Source organism: Anoplophora glabripennis, unplaced genomic scaffold (assembly GCF_000390285.2).
Source record: "Anoplophora glabripennis isolate ALB-LARVAE unplaced genomic scaffold, Agla_2.0 scaffold2346, whole genome shotgun sequence".
NCBI lineage: Eukaryota > Metazoa > Arthropoda > Insecta > Coleoptera > Cerambycidae > Anoplophora > Anoplophora glabripennis.
Window position 1 is genome coordinate 1 of NW_019418440.1, and position 14,579 is coordinate 14,579.

The window sequence follows — 14,579 nt, forward strand, 5'->3', positions numbered from 1 at the left end:
CCTACACGAGATGAGGCAGGATAAAGAGGGATAATCCCCCTCGATCCCAAATCATTGAGGCCAATTTCTAGCCATAGAATAATGGCGCGCGGTACGTTTTCGATGGGCTACCCTGTATATCATTAACATTCTATAATATTCTTCACTTCAATGACGGGTGCCAATGAACGCGAGCATTCATTTCCAACCAATTGCGTGCGTGCTGGAGTGAGACACCATGTCTGTCTCTCTCGCACACAACCACACTTTTCGCAATGGCAAGCTACCTCCAGTAGTATATACTCGAAGCTAATATGCGATTTGGATATCAACGTGAAATAAACATGGTAAGTAAAGGATTTATTTTGTATGTATATTTAATTTCCATAAGTAAGTAACTTCCAAGTTTATGGTTACTAAACATTAATTTTGTAAAATTACTTCTAATTAAGTTAGGCAGTCCGCCGCCAGGGTGCACTGTGTGGTGAACGCACTCCGATCTAAGAAAGCTGCCTGAAATAGCGGTAATTTGTTACTTAAACTAATATAATATTGTATAATTTACATTAAACATGTTTTACCTTCTTGTTGTTTCGATTCGAGAAGAAGAAGAAGACCCATAACTATTCACTTGATGTTAATTGAGGTTATAATGTGTATATACCCAACTTCGGTGCTTATTTTACGTTTTAAAGAAAATTGCCGTCATGAGTGGTGTTCGGGAAATTTTCTGTAGGCTTTGCCTTAAAACTGTAACTGATATAAGTTTTAAAGTAATAGACAACGCTACTAGAGACATTCTACATCATCTTTTGTTGAAATTGGTAAGTCGTGAAATGTATTGGATTCTACCATCTCAATTAACATAACACTTTTCAACAGAGTCAACACGTGCAAAGCGAATACTAATCCTTTTACTACTCAATTGTTGCTTTTTGACATAGTTATTTTCATTGCGTTTGATGAATGTTGCATGTATTTTAGAAATTGAATGATGAGAGCAAAGAGGTTATATGTAACGCTTGCAGAAGAAAATTATATGCAGCATCAGAATTTAAGTCTAAATGTCTTAATACCCATAACACAATTATTCCATATGTGGTTAGCGAAAAAATGGTACAGCTCGACTTAGGAGAAATCTACATGAAGGAAAAGAGAACCGAGTTAATGGATATTTCAGACAACAAGAAGATATGTCGATTGTGCATGCAGCCAGTAGAAAGTGAGTTTAGGTGCATACGTGAAGAGGAACTTGAAGCTATTGAGAAATTGGCTCCTGAAGTGGTATGAATATTATTAAATGCTTGCATTTTTCACAATTAAAAAAAATGTATTTTGTAGATTGGAAGTATCGTCAAAGATCACATTTTATGTAAGACGTGCTGTGATTCTCTTTATACCCACAACAGTTTCCTAAAACATTGCATGGAAGTAGAAGAAAAAAATTGTGATAATGCAAACCCAGGAAGTTCAAAAGATATATCGTGTTATTTATTTGTTAAAACTGAAAACTTGCACAAAGAATTTGATATTAACGAAATGGAATTGGCAATTAAAGAAGAATATGTTGATATAAAATCGGAAGATAGAGAAAAGAGGTAAAAAAAGACTATTTTTACATTAGTATTATACAATAGAATCAGTGTATATTGTTAAACGATTAACACATATTAAATTCTTACATTTTTTCAGCGACATGCTGAGCTCCGATATTGGACCATATGATAAGAGCGATTGTAGACATGAGAATGGATCAGCAAACGAATGTAATAGGAAAGTCAAGCAGGAGCGCAAAGTATTATACAAATGTGATAAATGTATTTACGAAACTGAAAGCGAGACCTGTTTTGCGGCACACCATGCAAGACACAAAAACGGCTCGGAATTGTATAAATGTGAATCCTGTGAATATGAAACTGAAAATAAAAAACTACTTGAAAGGCACCAGTTTAGACATAAAGATTCTTCGAAAATGCATTTGCATCGATGCCAGTTCTGTAACTACAAGACAAAGTATAGGTCCGACCTTGTTATGCATCAGGTGAAACACAAAAGTGCCTCCGATGCACGATTGTACAAGTGCGACTTTTGTTATTTCAAAACGAAGTTGAGGACTAGCTTCAATAAACACAAAAAATCAAACAAATGTGATGAGTATTGCCATAAAACCAAAGACAACTCTTCGACAAATAAAGACGCTTCACAACAGCCAATTTATAAATGTGCTAGATGCAACTACGAATCAGTGAATAAGAGACTTTTAATCCAACATCAGTTGGTACATAAAGATCCCTCGCAGGTCAAAATGTACAGGTGTAACGACTGCAATTATGAAACTAAATACGGGAGCGTTATCAAACGGCACCTACTGAAACATAAAGATCCTTCACAGGTTGAAATGTACAGCTGTAAAAACTGTAATTTCAAAACTAAATACAAGAGTTATATCAAACAGCACCAACAAAGACATAAAGATCCTTCGCAGGTTGAAGTGTACAGATGTAATTACTGCAGTTACAAAACTGAATACAGAAAGTTTTTGACACGACACCAACTGAAACATAAAGAATCTTCGCAGATTGAAATGTACAGATGTAAAGACTGTGACTATGAAACTAAATACAAGAGTTATATCAAACAACACCTACAGACACATAAGGATCCTTCACAGGTTCAAACGTACGACTGTGATGATGAAACCAGATACATTGTCATCCAACGCCAACTGAAACGTGAAGATCCTTCGCGGTTTCGAATGTATAGATGTAACGTCTGCGATTATAAAACTAAATACAAGAATCATATTGAACGGCACCAACTGAAACATAAAGATCCTTCACAAGTTCAAATGTACAGGTGTAACAACTGTGATTACGAAACTAAGTACAGTTGCTATATCAAAAAACACCAATTAATACATAAAGATCCTTCGCAGGTTCAAATGTATAAGTGTAATGACTGTGACTACGAAACGAAATACAAGAAAAATATCAAAAGGCACCGACTGAAGCATAATAATCCTTCACAGGTTCAAATGTACAAGTGTAGTGACTGTGATTACGAAACTAAATACAAGAAAGATATCGAAAAGCACCAACTGAAGCATGTTGATCTTTCACAGGTTCAAATGTACAGGTGTAATGACTGTGATTACGAAACTAAATGCAAGAAAGATATTAAAAAGCACCAACTGAAGCATAACGATCCTTTACATGTTCAAATATACAGGTGTAACGACTGCGATTTCAAAACTATATACAAGAAGAATGTCAAACGACACCAACTGAAACATAAAGATCCTTCTCAGGTTGAGATTTACAGATGTAATGACTGTGAATACGAAACTAAATACAAGGATGATATCAAAGAGCACCAACTGAAACATAATGATCCTTTAGAGGTTCAAATGTACAGCTGTAATGATTGCGATTTCAAAACTATATACAAGAAGAACGTCAAACGACACCAACTGAAACATAAAGATCCTTCGCAAATTCAAATTTACAGATGTAATGACTGTGAATACGAAACTAAACACAAGGAAGATATCAAAAAGCACCAAGTGAAGCATAGTGATCCTTCACAGCTTCAAATGTACGGGTGTAATGACTGCGATTTCAAAAGTATATACAAGAAGAATGTCAAACGACACCAACTGAAACATAAAAATCCTTCGGAGATTCAAATGTACAGGTGTAACAACTAGCTGTGATTACGAAACTAAACACAGAAAAGTTATCAAAAAACACCAACTGAAGCATAATGATCCTTTGCAAGTTCAAATGTACAAGTATAATGACTACGATTACCAAACTGAATACAGGGATTACAAGAAACAGCACCAACTGAAACATAAAGATCATTCGAATTCAAATGTACAGGTGTAAAAATTGCCGATGTCACATAGAGTTTTCTTAAATGCAAATGTACCGGTGTTTACAGATGTGAATTACCATCCACTGAAGTGCAAAATGTTGTCAAAAATAGAGGCATTCACGAGTGACTTGTGTGAATATAATACCGATCGTGAATATGTGAACATGTTTTTTGTTATATACAGGGTGTCTCAGTTTTATCTGTCAAATATTGGGAGCGAATGGAATAACCAAGAATAATAGCACTATATCTTATATTTTGAAATTTTAATCAATTACGAGATTACGAGACGAAGTGTTAAAGATTCCCAAAAAATATCAGTTGCTGTAAATACCCTCTGAAATAATAGAGATATTTGAGTTCTGAAAACAAATGTTCCAACATCTGTATTATTTCAGAGTGTATTTACTGTTGATGAAATTTTTTTTGGGACTTAACACCCTGTTTCTCGAAAACAGTTTGTTGTGGAACTGACAAGTGCAATTATTCTCGCCTTAAAGTTTAATAGATTAAAATCAGCATCCTGTATTATCACCTATATATTATAACTTTTTTATATCGAATAAGAAGGAAACAATTAAATAGAAAAATTTTTAACATAAAGTTAGAGATATCCTCACAAAATTGTTCAAATCCTCCCCCTTGCCATTCCTATGCAAGGGTGGATTTCGATAATATTATCCTTGTAAGTCCTGTTATTCACATCTAGCTCAAAAACCCATTATTCAATTGTCCATATGATTTTCGAGATGAGCAGTGTTTTCTAATCAATCTGTATCTGATAACGGGAAGTTTCCTATTTTATTTAAAGTACATTTGTTTAAAGTTAAAATACATGTATGTATCTTACTATTTAAATTAATTTCTAAAGCACTCTAGTTGGAAGTAGAAGAATATAAACCAGTGAAGTGTTATTTGTTTTGTACTTATGAGTATGAATTGTATACATGTGCACGTGAAGGTTCTGGCAACTTACCAGATGTATTTTGTAGCAATTATCTTATTTATGAATTTAAATTGTGGATTTAAATTAATACGTAATATAATTACTACTCTTTTTTTAATTCCTTTGATACATCGTTTGGCTTGACCAAGTTTGGCATTCATTGGTGAGCATGCACAGATTATTACCTTTTATGTTTTCAAAATATCTAAGTAGATGGATTTAAAAAAAAAAAATGTTTCGGTAAATACTTGTAATTGTGCAAAGTGACTCACTGGACTCAATTTTGACATATCTTGTTAATTTATGAAGGAAATAGAGTTGCAACAAGTATAAAGGAACAGTATTTTTAACACCTGTTTCATTGTCTGAATAACACTGTTTCCCGTTGTATTTTGTTAATGTTATTTTAAGACCTAGAAATAAGTTTAGACTATTATAGTTTGTGTATTGCAGGCTTAAATGAACTAAATAAAATTTAGCTACACTATGGGCTGGCTGTATAACACTACCAATCTTAATGTTCATTTTCTATAAGCAAATTATGTTAGTTATGATGTCTCTTTTGTATCACATGTTGCAGCTCTTCAGCAGGAGGTATTTGTTCTGAAATATACAGGTTGTCCCTGAAAAGGATGGACAACGCTTGACCACAGGTTCCTTGGATGAAAACAAGACTATTCAGCCTAACTTATCTATATACAAAAGTGCACGCCTACTAAGATATAGCCTTCTAAATATAGAACAGATAACCTAGTTTTTTTCAAATAATTTGAAAACTGTTTTTCTTAGAAACTTCAAATTTGGTACAGATAATTTTTTTATATAAGGGCAATGTAAATATAGAATGTGGTGAGAATACATATACAGGATGTTTTCTTTCTAGTGCCTGTGCGCCACTGGCTATCCCGTAACTTTTTGTATGTCCGCCAATGACGATATTTTTAAAAATTAGCACTATTTTAGAAGATTTTTTGCCTCTTACAAAATTTTGATATCGTTTATGGATTTCGAGTAAAATTGACATTTTTTACACATTTACATAAGATAAATAGAACATTCTAGTACGAGGTGCCATATAACAGAGAAACAAATTCATAACAATAATTAAAAAGGTTCTGTGTCAAGCTAGCTGTGATTTAATTGTAGCTTACTTTGTTTTTTATTGCAATTTATACTTTTGCTGAACAAACTGATATGTTAGTAGTTTTGGGTTATTGTGAAGGAAATTGTTGTACTACTGTTCGAACATGTGCCGAAAGATTTCCTAATCGAAGAACTCCAAATCACAAAACAATTTGCTAATGCGGAGAGACGCCTTCGGGAAACAGGACGTTTTTTACCCGAAACATTAAATCGTGGATAATGTACGTCCGGAATTATTCAGCTGGAGGAACAAATTTTGGAAAGGGTCGAAGGAATTCCTCAATTAAATAAAAGGCGTTTAGTGGCAGAGGTTGGCTTTCAAAAAGTTCCTTTAATAGAGTATTAAAAGGCCAGTTATTACAGGTTACAGATAATACAGAGTACAGATAGGTGTTACAGGTTATTAAAGGTCTAACAGGTGGATAGGTAGAGGAAATAATGCCCCTTTAAAATGGCCACCTCGATCCCCGGACCTAAACCCATGTAATTATATTTCATTTGGGGAGCGTTGAGGACCACAGTTTAAAATAACTAGTAAATACAGAAAACGAATATGGAAAAGAATACATGAAATTAATGTTATGATGAGAGGTAATGCGCAATTATTGGATAATTTCTAATTTTCGAAGAACTAATATTTGCGTTTAAGAACAAGAAAGTAACTCTGAGCATTTACTGTAATATTATTTTAATATGATTACAAATATCAGTTTATTTAAAATGTTAATGTTGACTTTCTTACATTATTAGTTGATATTGTTTATTTAAAAGATTAGTGTTGATTTTTATTTTATTGATTGATAATACTAATACCAAAAATGTGTAGTTATTTTTTTATTGTGACGTTTTTTCATTATTATTCCCTGCTTTGAGGCTGCAGTTATAAATTATTTTTTTATAAATCGGAATTTTTGCCTATATTTAATGTATAAAATATGCGAATTTTACTCGAAATCCATAAACGATATCGAAATTTTGTAAGAGCAAAAAAATCTTGTAAAATAGTGCTTATTTTTAAAAGTATAAATTCTGTCGTCATTGGCATACACACAAAAAAGTTACGGGATAGCCAGTGGCGCATAGGCACTAGAAATAGAACATCCTGTACATGTATTCTCTCTAAATTCTATATTTACCTTGCCGTTATTTAAAAAAATAAGTGTACCACGTTATTTGAAGTTTCTAAGAAAAATAGTTTTCAAATTATTTGAAAAAAATAGGTTATATATTCTATATTTAGAAGGCTATATCTCAGTAGGCGTGCAGTTTTGTATATAGGTAAGTTAGGCTAAATAGTCTTGTTTTCATCCAAGGAACCTGTGGTCAAGCGTTGTCCATCCTTTTCAGGGTCACCTGTATCTACCTATTTCAAAGTATTTATAATTTTTCATATCATTCAGATTAAAAAAAGGTATAACAGTGTTCTCGTACGTCTGCTAATAATCTCAATTATCTGCGTCTTGAAATGCCTTAGACAGTGACTGCCATGGAAATCGAAATTTGTCCAGTCGGTATCTGTTTCGGGATGGATGTAAAGTCAAGGTCTGAAATAAATTCATGAAAAAAACATTTTTTTTCACGAATTTTTTTCCGGTCTATTCTATACTGTATTGTAGCAACAATAATGCACATAAAAATGTCGGACCACTTTTATTTTGAAGAGAAAATCAAAACAAAACTTTTTTCCTTTAACTATGTTCTCTAATGTCAATATTCCCCGAGTTATACATAAAAGATGGGAGAAAAATGCGTCTTTTTTATTTTTTTTTTACATTTTCTTGGGCTAACAATTATGCAGAACTTTTTCAGCGGGCGCATATCGCAATTATCATTTTACGTAATATTTAGAACTATTACCGACAAAAATTAGCGATACTATATGAAACATCCATACAACCTACTTTTAAAACAGATACCGACTCGACTAAATAGTTTTTGTTGCTTTTCTAATAATTCCTACACTTCCAGAGCAAAACAGATCATATTTGAACTTTACACTTTAAACACGATTCATAGCACGTGTAACAGTGGAAATTACAAGTTTTATATCGATACTGTGCATCTTGTGCATGTGCGATCTGTGTTGCAACATTACTCGCGACATTTGCCGAGAAGTACCGTGTGGCGTGTACTGCAGGAACAATTATTACTCCCCTTTCATGTACAAAAGGTGGCTGTGTGGAATTTTGGCATATTTTTCGACATCAAACAGCACAAGATCCTGATTTTACAAGCAAGGAGCTTTATACGGATGAATGTTGTTTTACTAGAGACGGTATACTAAATTTTCACAACATTCACTATTTGTGTGATGCAAATCCTCACGTTGTACAGAGATATCTGTTCCAGCAACAGTTTTCATGGAAAATGTGACAAAGTAATTTCAGGAACATGAAGAGAATCTGCTTTTTTTTTCATAAATAAACAAATTAAAATAATCCTCATAAGTATAATTTAAACGATCCCCAGGCATTTTCATTTAAATTTTCAGCAAAAACTATTACAGGTATAACAATAATTTGACAAATGTCAAGTTATTTTAATCGTTTTGGAGTGTTTCTGGTCATGGCCAACTTGACAACAGGTCTGATACGAGAAAAACTGGCCAAAAAATAGAAAATTGCAAATATCTCTAAAAATAGTAACGGCAATCCTAATAGTGCTTATATGGCTTGAAAGGAAATTTCATTCTGCATACGACAGAGTAAAAAAAATACAGGGGGTTCCATTTAAGTTAACAAAGTTATAGCTGTTTGAAGTTATCAAACAGCTATAACATTAAAAATGTAACAGCAAAAACGAAACACCTAGTATTAAATGTTTTAATTTGTTGGTATACCATAATTTAGCATTACCTATGCCCTTTGCAGGTACCAAATATCCACTCGATATCACGCTCCTGAAAAGAGTTACTAGCATCTCCGCGGACCCTTGCATCTGTCAATTTTTTTCTTTAAATATTAATATCTCAATATCTATAACTCCTAAGTATAGGAAATATTTAATAAAGTTACCCTTAAATTTCACGTAGAATCCAAAAATGCAATAATATATAGGATGTCCCATTTAAAATAACGAAGTTAGTGTCGACTTCCGGTATAACCGGAAGTGCTGGAGTTCTAGATGTTTTAGTTGTGTTCTCCCCACGGGACATTGACATGTTGCCAAATTTTCAAATTTTTCGGATCAGTTCTTTCCTAGATCTCGATCGACGCAATTCACCCTATATATACTGTGCTTTCGTTCTGGTGTGTAGTTTCATTCGCGTGTCATCCGTGACAGCTTAGCTCACAAAACCAACGATTAGGTTAAAATTCACTAACATTGTTTTTTGTAAAATCAAGTTCATTATTGTTGACGCATAGACAACTAAATCAAAGAACTCAGGCCACTCCGAAATTGGTTGAACATGGATCGATTTCAAAGAATCTACGTAGACGCTGAACAAGTTTCACCCTTCTTACGTGGATATTGCCATCTGGACGATTTTTCCCGCAGAATGACAGCCTAGAAGTGAAATATAAACCTATTGGAATCATTTATAAGATGATAGCTGGAAATGTTCTTCCGAGAAGGAAAGAAGAAGCAGAAGAAAAAAGAAAACTTCAAGGTGACGCGTGGCCAGTTAAGGTTAAAAGTTAAAATAAGTACATCACAGTATAAATATTATATTTACATTTTAAAGAAAATTGTTGCAATGAGTGGTCTTCAAGTAACGTTGTGTACACTTTGTCGCACAAATACAACCGATAAAAGTTTTGAAGTCGTAGACAACGCTACTAGAGACATTCTGCATGTTCTTTTGTTGAAATTGGTAAGTCGGTGAAATATACTGGATTCTACTACCTCGATTAACATCTCTCAACAGTCTCAACACGTGTATAGCTACTTAACAATCTATTTTCAATTGTACTTATTTATTTTCCGGCGCAGTTATTTTCTTTCCGTTTGATTAAAGTTGCATACATTCCAGAAATTTGAAGGCGACAACAAAGAGGTTATATGTAATGCTTGCAGAAGAAACTTAAACGCAGCNGGGACAGGACGGTGCCCTGGGGGACACCGGCCTCCATGGGACGGGTGGTGGAAAGGGAATCTTGGATTTGGATGCGGAATTTTCGGTGGTGTAGGTAGGATTTTATGAGTTTGGTAAAGGATATGGGATATTGGTTGGTGAGCATTTTCATCAGTAGGCCTTCATGCCAAACCGTATCGAAGGCCTTTGCGACGTCCAGGAAGACAGCACCAGTGTACTGTCCCCTGTTGAAGGCCGCCGTGATGTGCTCGGTAAGGCGAAGGATTTGGAGTTCAGTGGAGTGATTGGGTCGGAAGGCGAACTGCTCGTCTGGAATGACTTGCAGTTCTTGGGAGTGGGTTCTTAGACGGGTTAGGATAATTTTTTCTACCACTTTGCTCATAGCCGGGAGCAGGCTAATGGGCCGGTAGTTGGATGGGATGGTGTGATCTTTGTTGGGTTTTGGGATAAGGATTATGTTTGCGGTTTTCCAGCAGGTAGGGAAGTGTCTTAGTCTGAGTGTCGCGTTTGTTATGTTTAGTAGGGCCAAGAGGCCCTTGTGTGGTAGTCGTTTAGTCACCCGTGACAGCTTAGCTCACAAAATTAGGTTAAAATTCACTAACATTGTTTTTTATCAAATCAAGTTCATTAATGTTGATGCATAGACAACTAAATCAAAGAACTCAGGCCATATATTTAAGTCCATTTAAAAAAATGCCGGCTTAATACGTGTATTTGCATCAAATACAAGCCTGCTGTAGTCGTTCAACATCGCTACAAAAAGTTCCGAAGTTGGTTGAACATTGATCCTAGATAAATGATACTGACATGGATCGATTTCAAAGAATCTACGTGGACGCTGAACAAGTTTCACCCTTCTTACGCGGATATTGCCATCTGGACGATTTTTTCCGCAGAATGACAGCCTAGAAGTGAAATATAAACGTATTGGAATCATTTAAGATGATAGCTAGAAATGTTCTTCCGAGAAGATGAGAAGAAGAAGAAGAAAACTTCAAGGTGACGCGTGACCAGTTAAGGTTAAAATAAGTACATCACAATTTAAATATATTTACATTTTAAAGAAAATTGTTGCAATGAGTGGTCTTCAAGAAACGTTGTGCACACTTTGTCGCACAAATACAACCGATAAAAGTTTTGAAGTCATAGACAACGCTACTAGAGACATTCTGCATGTTCTTTTGTTGAAATTGGTATGTCGGTGAATATACTGGATTCTACTACCTCGATTAACATCTCTCAACAGTCTCAACACGTGTATAGTCTTATACACTTATACTTAACAATCTATTTTCAATTTTACTTATTTATTTTCCGGCGCAGTTATTTTCTTTCCGTTTGATTAAAGTTGCATACATTCCAGAAATTTGAAGGCGACAACAAAGAGGTTATATGTAATGCTTGCAGAATAAACTTAAACGCAGCATTAGAATTGAAATCGGCTTGTCTGAATACCGATAATATAATTATTCCACATGTGGATTGCGAGGGAACGCTACAGCTCGACTTAAGAGAAGTGTACGTGAAGGAAAAGGGAAGCGAGTTAACGGATATTTCAGACAATCAGAAAATATGTCGACTGTGTATGCAGCCAGTAGAAAGTGAGTTTAGGAGCATACGTGAAGAGGAACTTGAAGCTATTGAGAAATTGGCTCCTGAAATGGTACCAAATATATGAAACACTTGCATTTTCCAGAATTAAAAATAACTACTTTGCAGATTGTAAATATCGTCAAAGATCCCGTTGTATGTAAACCATGCTTCGATTCTCTGTGTACCCACAACACTTTCCTGGGAGATTGCTCAGAGGTAAAGGAAATTCTTAGTCCAGATACAGAAAGTCAAATAGAAACATCGCCGTGTGATTTATTTATTAAAACTGAAAACTTATATAAAAAATTTGATATTAACGAGATGGAATTGTCAATCAAAGATGAATGTGTTGATATAAAATCAGAAGATGAAGAAAAGAGGTATGAAAAAACTTTTACATTAATTTCGTACAATTAAATGTAACAATGTTTAAATATATGGTTGAACCATTACTGCAAACTATTAACTTGTGTTACCAAAATGAATGAAAATTCATTCTAGTAGAAGCAAGTAATTACCACGCTAGTTTACTGGGTTGGTGATAAATAAATGGAAAAAAAGTTATTTCCTATGGTGGTTATAAAGAATATTGCAAACACTTTCTAAGGAATTAACTAAGGAATTCAAAACCACAATAATATATAGGGCGTTCCATTTAAAATAACAAAGTTATGTAGCATCCACGCGAAATGGAACACCCTGTAAAGCTAAAAATATTTTCCTCATGGCCCACATGATTCCAGACAACTTTTATTAAAACCATTTTTTTATAAATTTTACAGTTGCAGAGTTAGAGAAGAATCCCTCGTAGATGGAACACCTTGTATATAATTAATGATATGAGTATCAGAAGTCACATTAACTTCAAATGCAAGAATGTCTGCTCTTAAAAATCTTTTATTTTTCAGCGACACGCAACTGCAGAGCTCTGACATTGCACCATTCGAGGAGAGTGAGTGTAACGAAGTAGAANTAAAAATATTTTCCTCATGGCCCACATGATTCCAGACAACTTTTATTAAAACCATTTTTTTATAAATTTTACAGTTGCAGAGTTAGAGAAGAATCCCTCGTAGATGGAACACCTTGTATATAATTAATGATATGAGTATCAGAAGTCACATTAACTTCAAATGCAAGAATGTCTGCTCTTAAAAATCTTTTATTTTTCAGCGACACGCAACTGCAGAGCTCTGACATTGCACCATTCGAGGAAAGTGAGTGTAACGATGTAGAAGAGGACGGATGTAAACATGAGGATGGATCAGAAACGGAAATCAAACAGGAGCACAAAGTATTTTATAAATGTGATAAATGTTTTTATACAACTGGAATGAAGAGCCATCTTACAGCACACTGTGCGAGTCACGAGAACAATTCGGAACTATACAAATGTGAAACGTGCAAATACGAAACGAAAAACAAGAAATTACTTCAGAGGCACCGGTTGAGGCATAAAGTTGCTCCGGAAATAGGTATGCACCGGTGCGGATCATGTAATTACAAGACAAAGTACAGGAGTAACCTTAATAGGCATCAAGTGAAACACAAAAGTGAATCTACGGCAAGATTGTACAGGTGTGACTTTTGTAATTTCAAAACAAAGTCGAGGGCCAGCTTTAATAATCATACAAAGAAGAGAGGTTCAAGCGAATGTAACGAGTGTGATTATAAAACCAAACGCAACACAATGCCACATAAGGACACTTCTTCACAGCTGCCAATTTACAAATGCGATAGTTGCAGCCACAAATCAATAAATAAGAATTTTTTAATCAGACATCAGTTGGTACATAAAGATCCTTCACAGGTCAAAATGTACAGGTGTAGCAACTGCAGTTATGAATCTAAATACTTGAGTTCTCTCAAACAGCATGAACTGCAACATAAAGATCCTTCACAGATTCAAATGTACAGGTGTAATGACTGCGATTACGAAACTAAATACAAGTATGTTATCAAAAGGCACCAATTGAAACATAAAGATCCTTCGCAGGTTCAAATGTACAAGTGTAACAACTGCAATTTTGAAACTAAATACAAAAGTGATATAAAAAAGCATCAGCTGACACATAAAGATCCTTCTCAGATTCAAATGTACAAGTGCAACGACTGCGATTACCAAACTAAATACAAGAAATATATGAAAGGACATCAACTGAAACATAAAGATCCTTCGCAGGTTCAAATGTACAAGTGTAACGACTGTAATTACGAAACTAAATACTTGAGTTCTCTCAGACAACATCAACTGAAACATAAAGTTCCTTCTCAGGTTCAAACGTTCATGTGTAACTACTGCAATTACAAAACTAAATCAAAGGGTTATCTCAAGATGCACCAAGTCAAACATAAAGATCCTTCGCAGGTTCAAATGTACAAGTGTAATGACTGCAATTACGAAACTAAATACAAGAGTCATGTCAAACGACACCAACTGAAGCATAAGGATGCTTCACAGATCCAAATGTATAGGTGCAATGACTGCGATTATGAAACTAAATACAAGAGTCATATCAAACCGCACCAACTGAGGCATCACAGATTCAAATCTACAGGTGTAATGACTGCGACTTCAAAACTGAATACAAGAATGCTATCAAACAGCACCATCTGAAACATAAAGATCCGTCGCAAGTCCAAATGCATAGGTTCAAATGTACAAGTGTAGCAACTGTAATTTTAAAAGTAAATAAAGGAATATCACAAAGAATCAACTGAAGCATGAAGATCCTTCACAGGTTCAAATGTGTTCAGGTGTAATCACTGTGATTATGAAAGTAAATACAAGAGTGTTATCAAACAACATCAACTGAAACATAAAGATTCTTCACAGATTCAAATGTATAGGTGTAACGATTGCGATTACAAAACTAAATCAAAGGGTTATCTCAAGATGCACCAAGTCAAACATAAGGATGCTTCACAGATCCAAATGTATAGGTGCAATGACTGCGATTATGAAACTAAATACAAGAGTCATATCAAACCGCACCAACTGAGGCA

At 34.5% G+C, this 14,579-nt stretch overlaps 2 protein-coding genes across 2 annotated transcripts; both read left to right on the forward strand.

The window, feature by feature from the left end:
* Positions 1-3,129: 3,129 nt before the first annotated feature.
* LOC111692642 (zinc finger protein 335-like) lies at positions 3,130-3,698 on the forward strand. The gene has a single exon (XM_023456713.1). The coding sequence runs from the start codon at positions 3,386-3,388 to the stop codon at positions 3,683-3,685; it is 300 nt and encodes a 99-aa protein (XP_023312481.1). The 5' UTR covers positions 3,130-3,385; the 3' UTR covers positions 3,686-3,698.
* A 7,358-nt stretch (positions 3,699-11,056) lies between these two features.
* Positions 11,057-13,048, forward strand: LOC111692641 (the record flags this gene model as incomplete). Its single annotated transcript, XM_023456712.1, has 5 exons — positions 11,057-11,173; positions 11,344-11,643; positions 11,700-11,789; positions 11,895-11,953; positions 12,747-13,048. Coding segments are annotated over exons 1-5 (868 nt in total), but the record flags the coding sequence as incomplete, so codon positions are not given.
* Positions 13,049-14,579: the final 1,531 nt, after the last annotated feature.

Coding starts and splice junctions, on each gene's coding strand:
- LOC111692642 (XM_023456713.1), top strand. CDS start 3,386: ATGTACAGCTGTAATGATTGCGATTTCAAAACTATATACAAGAAGAAC.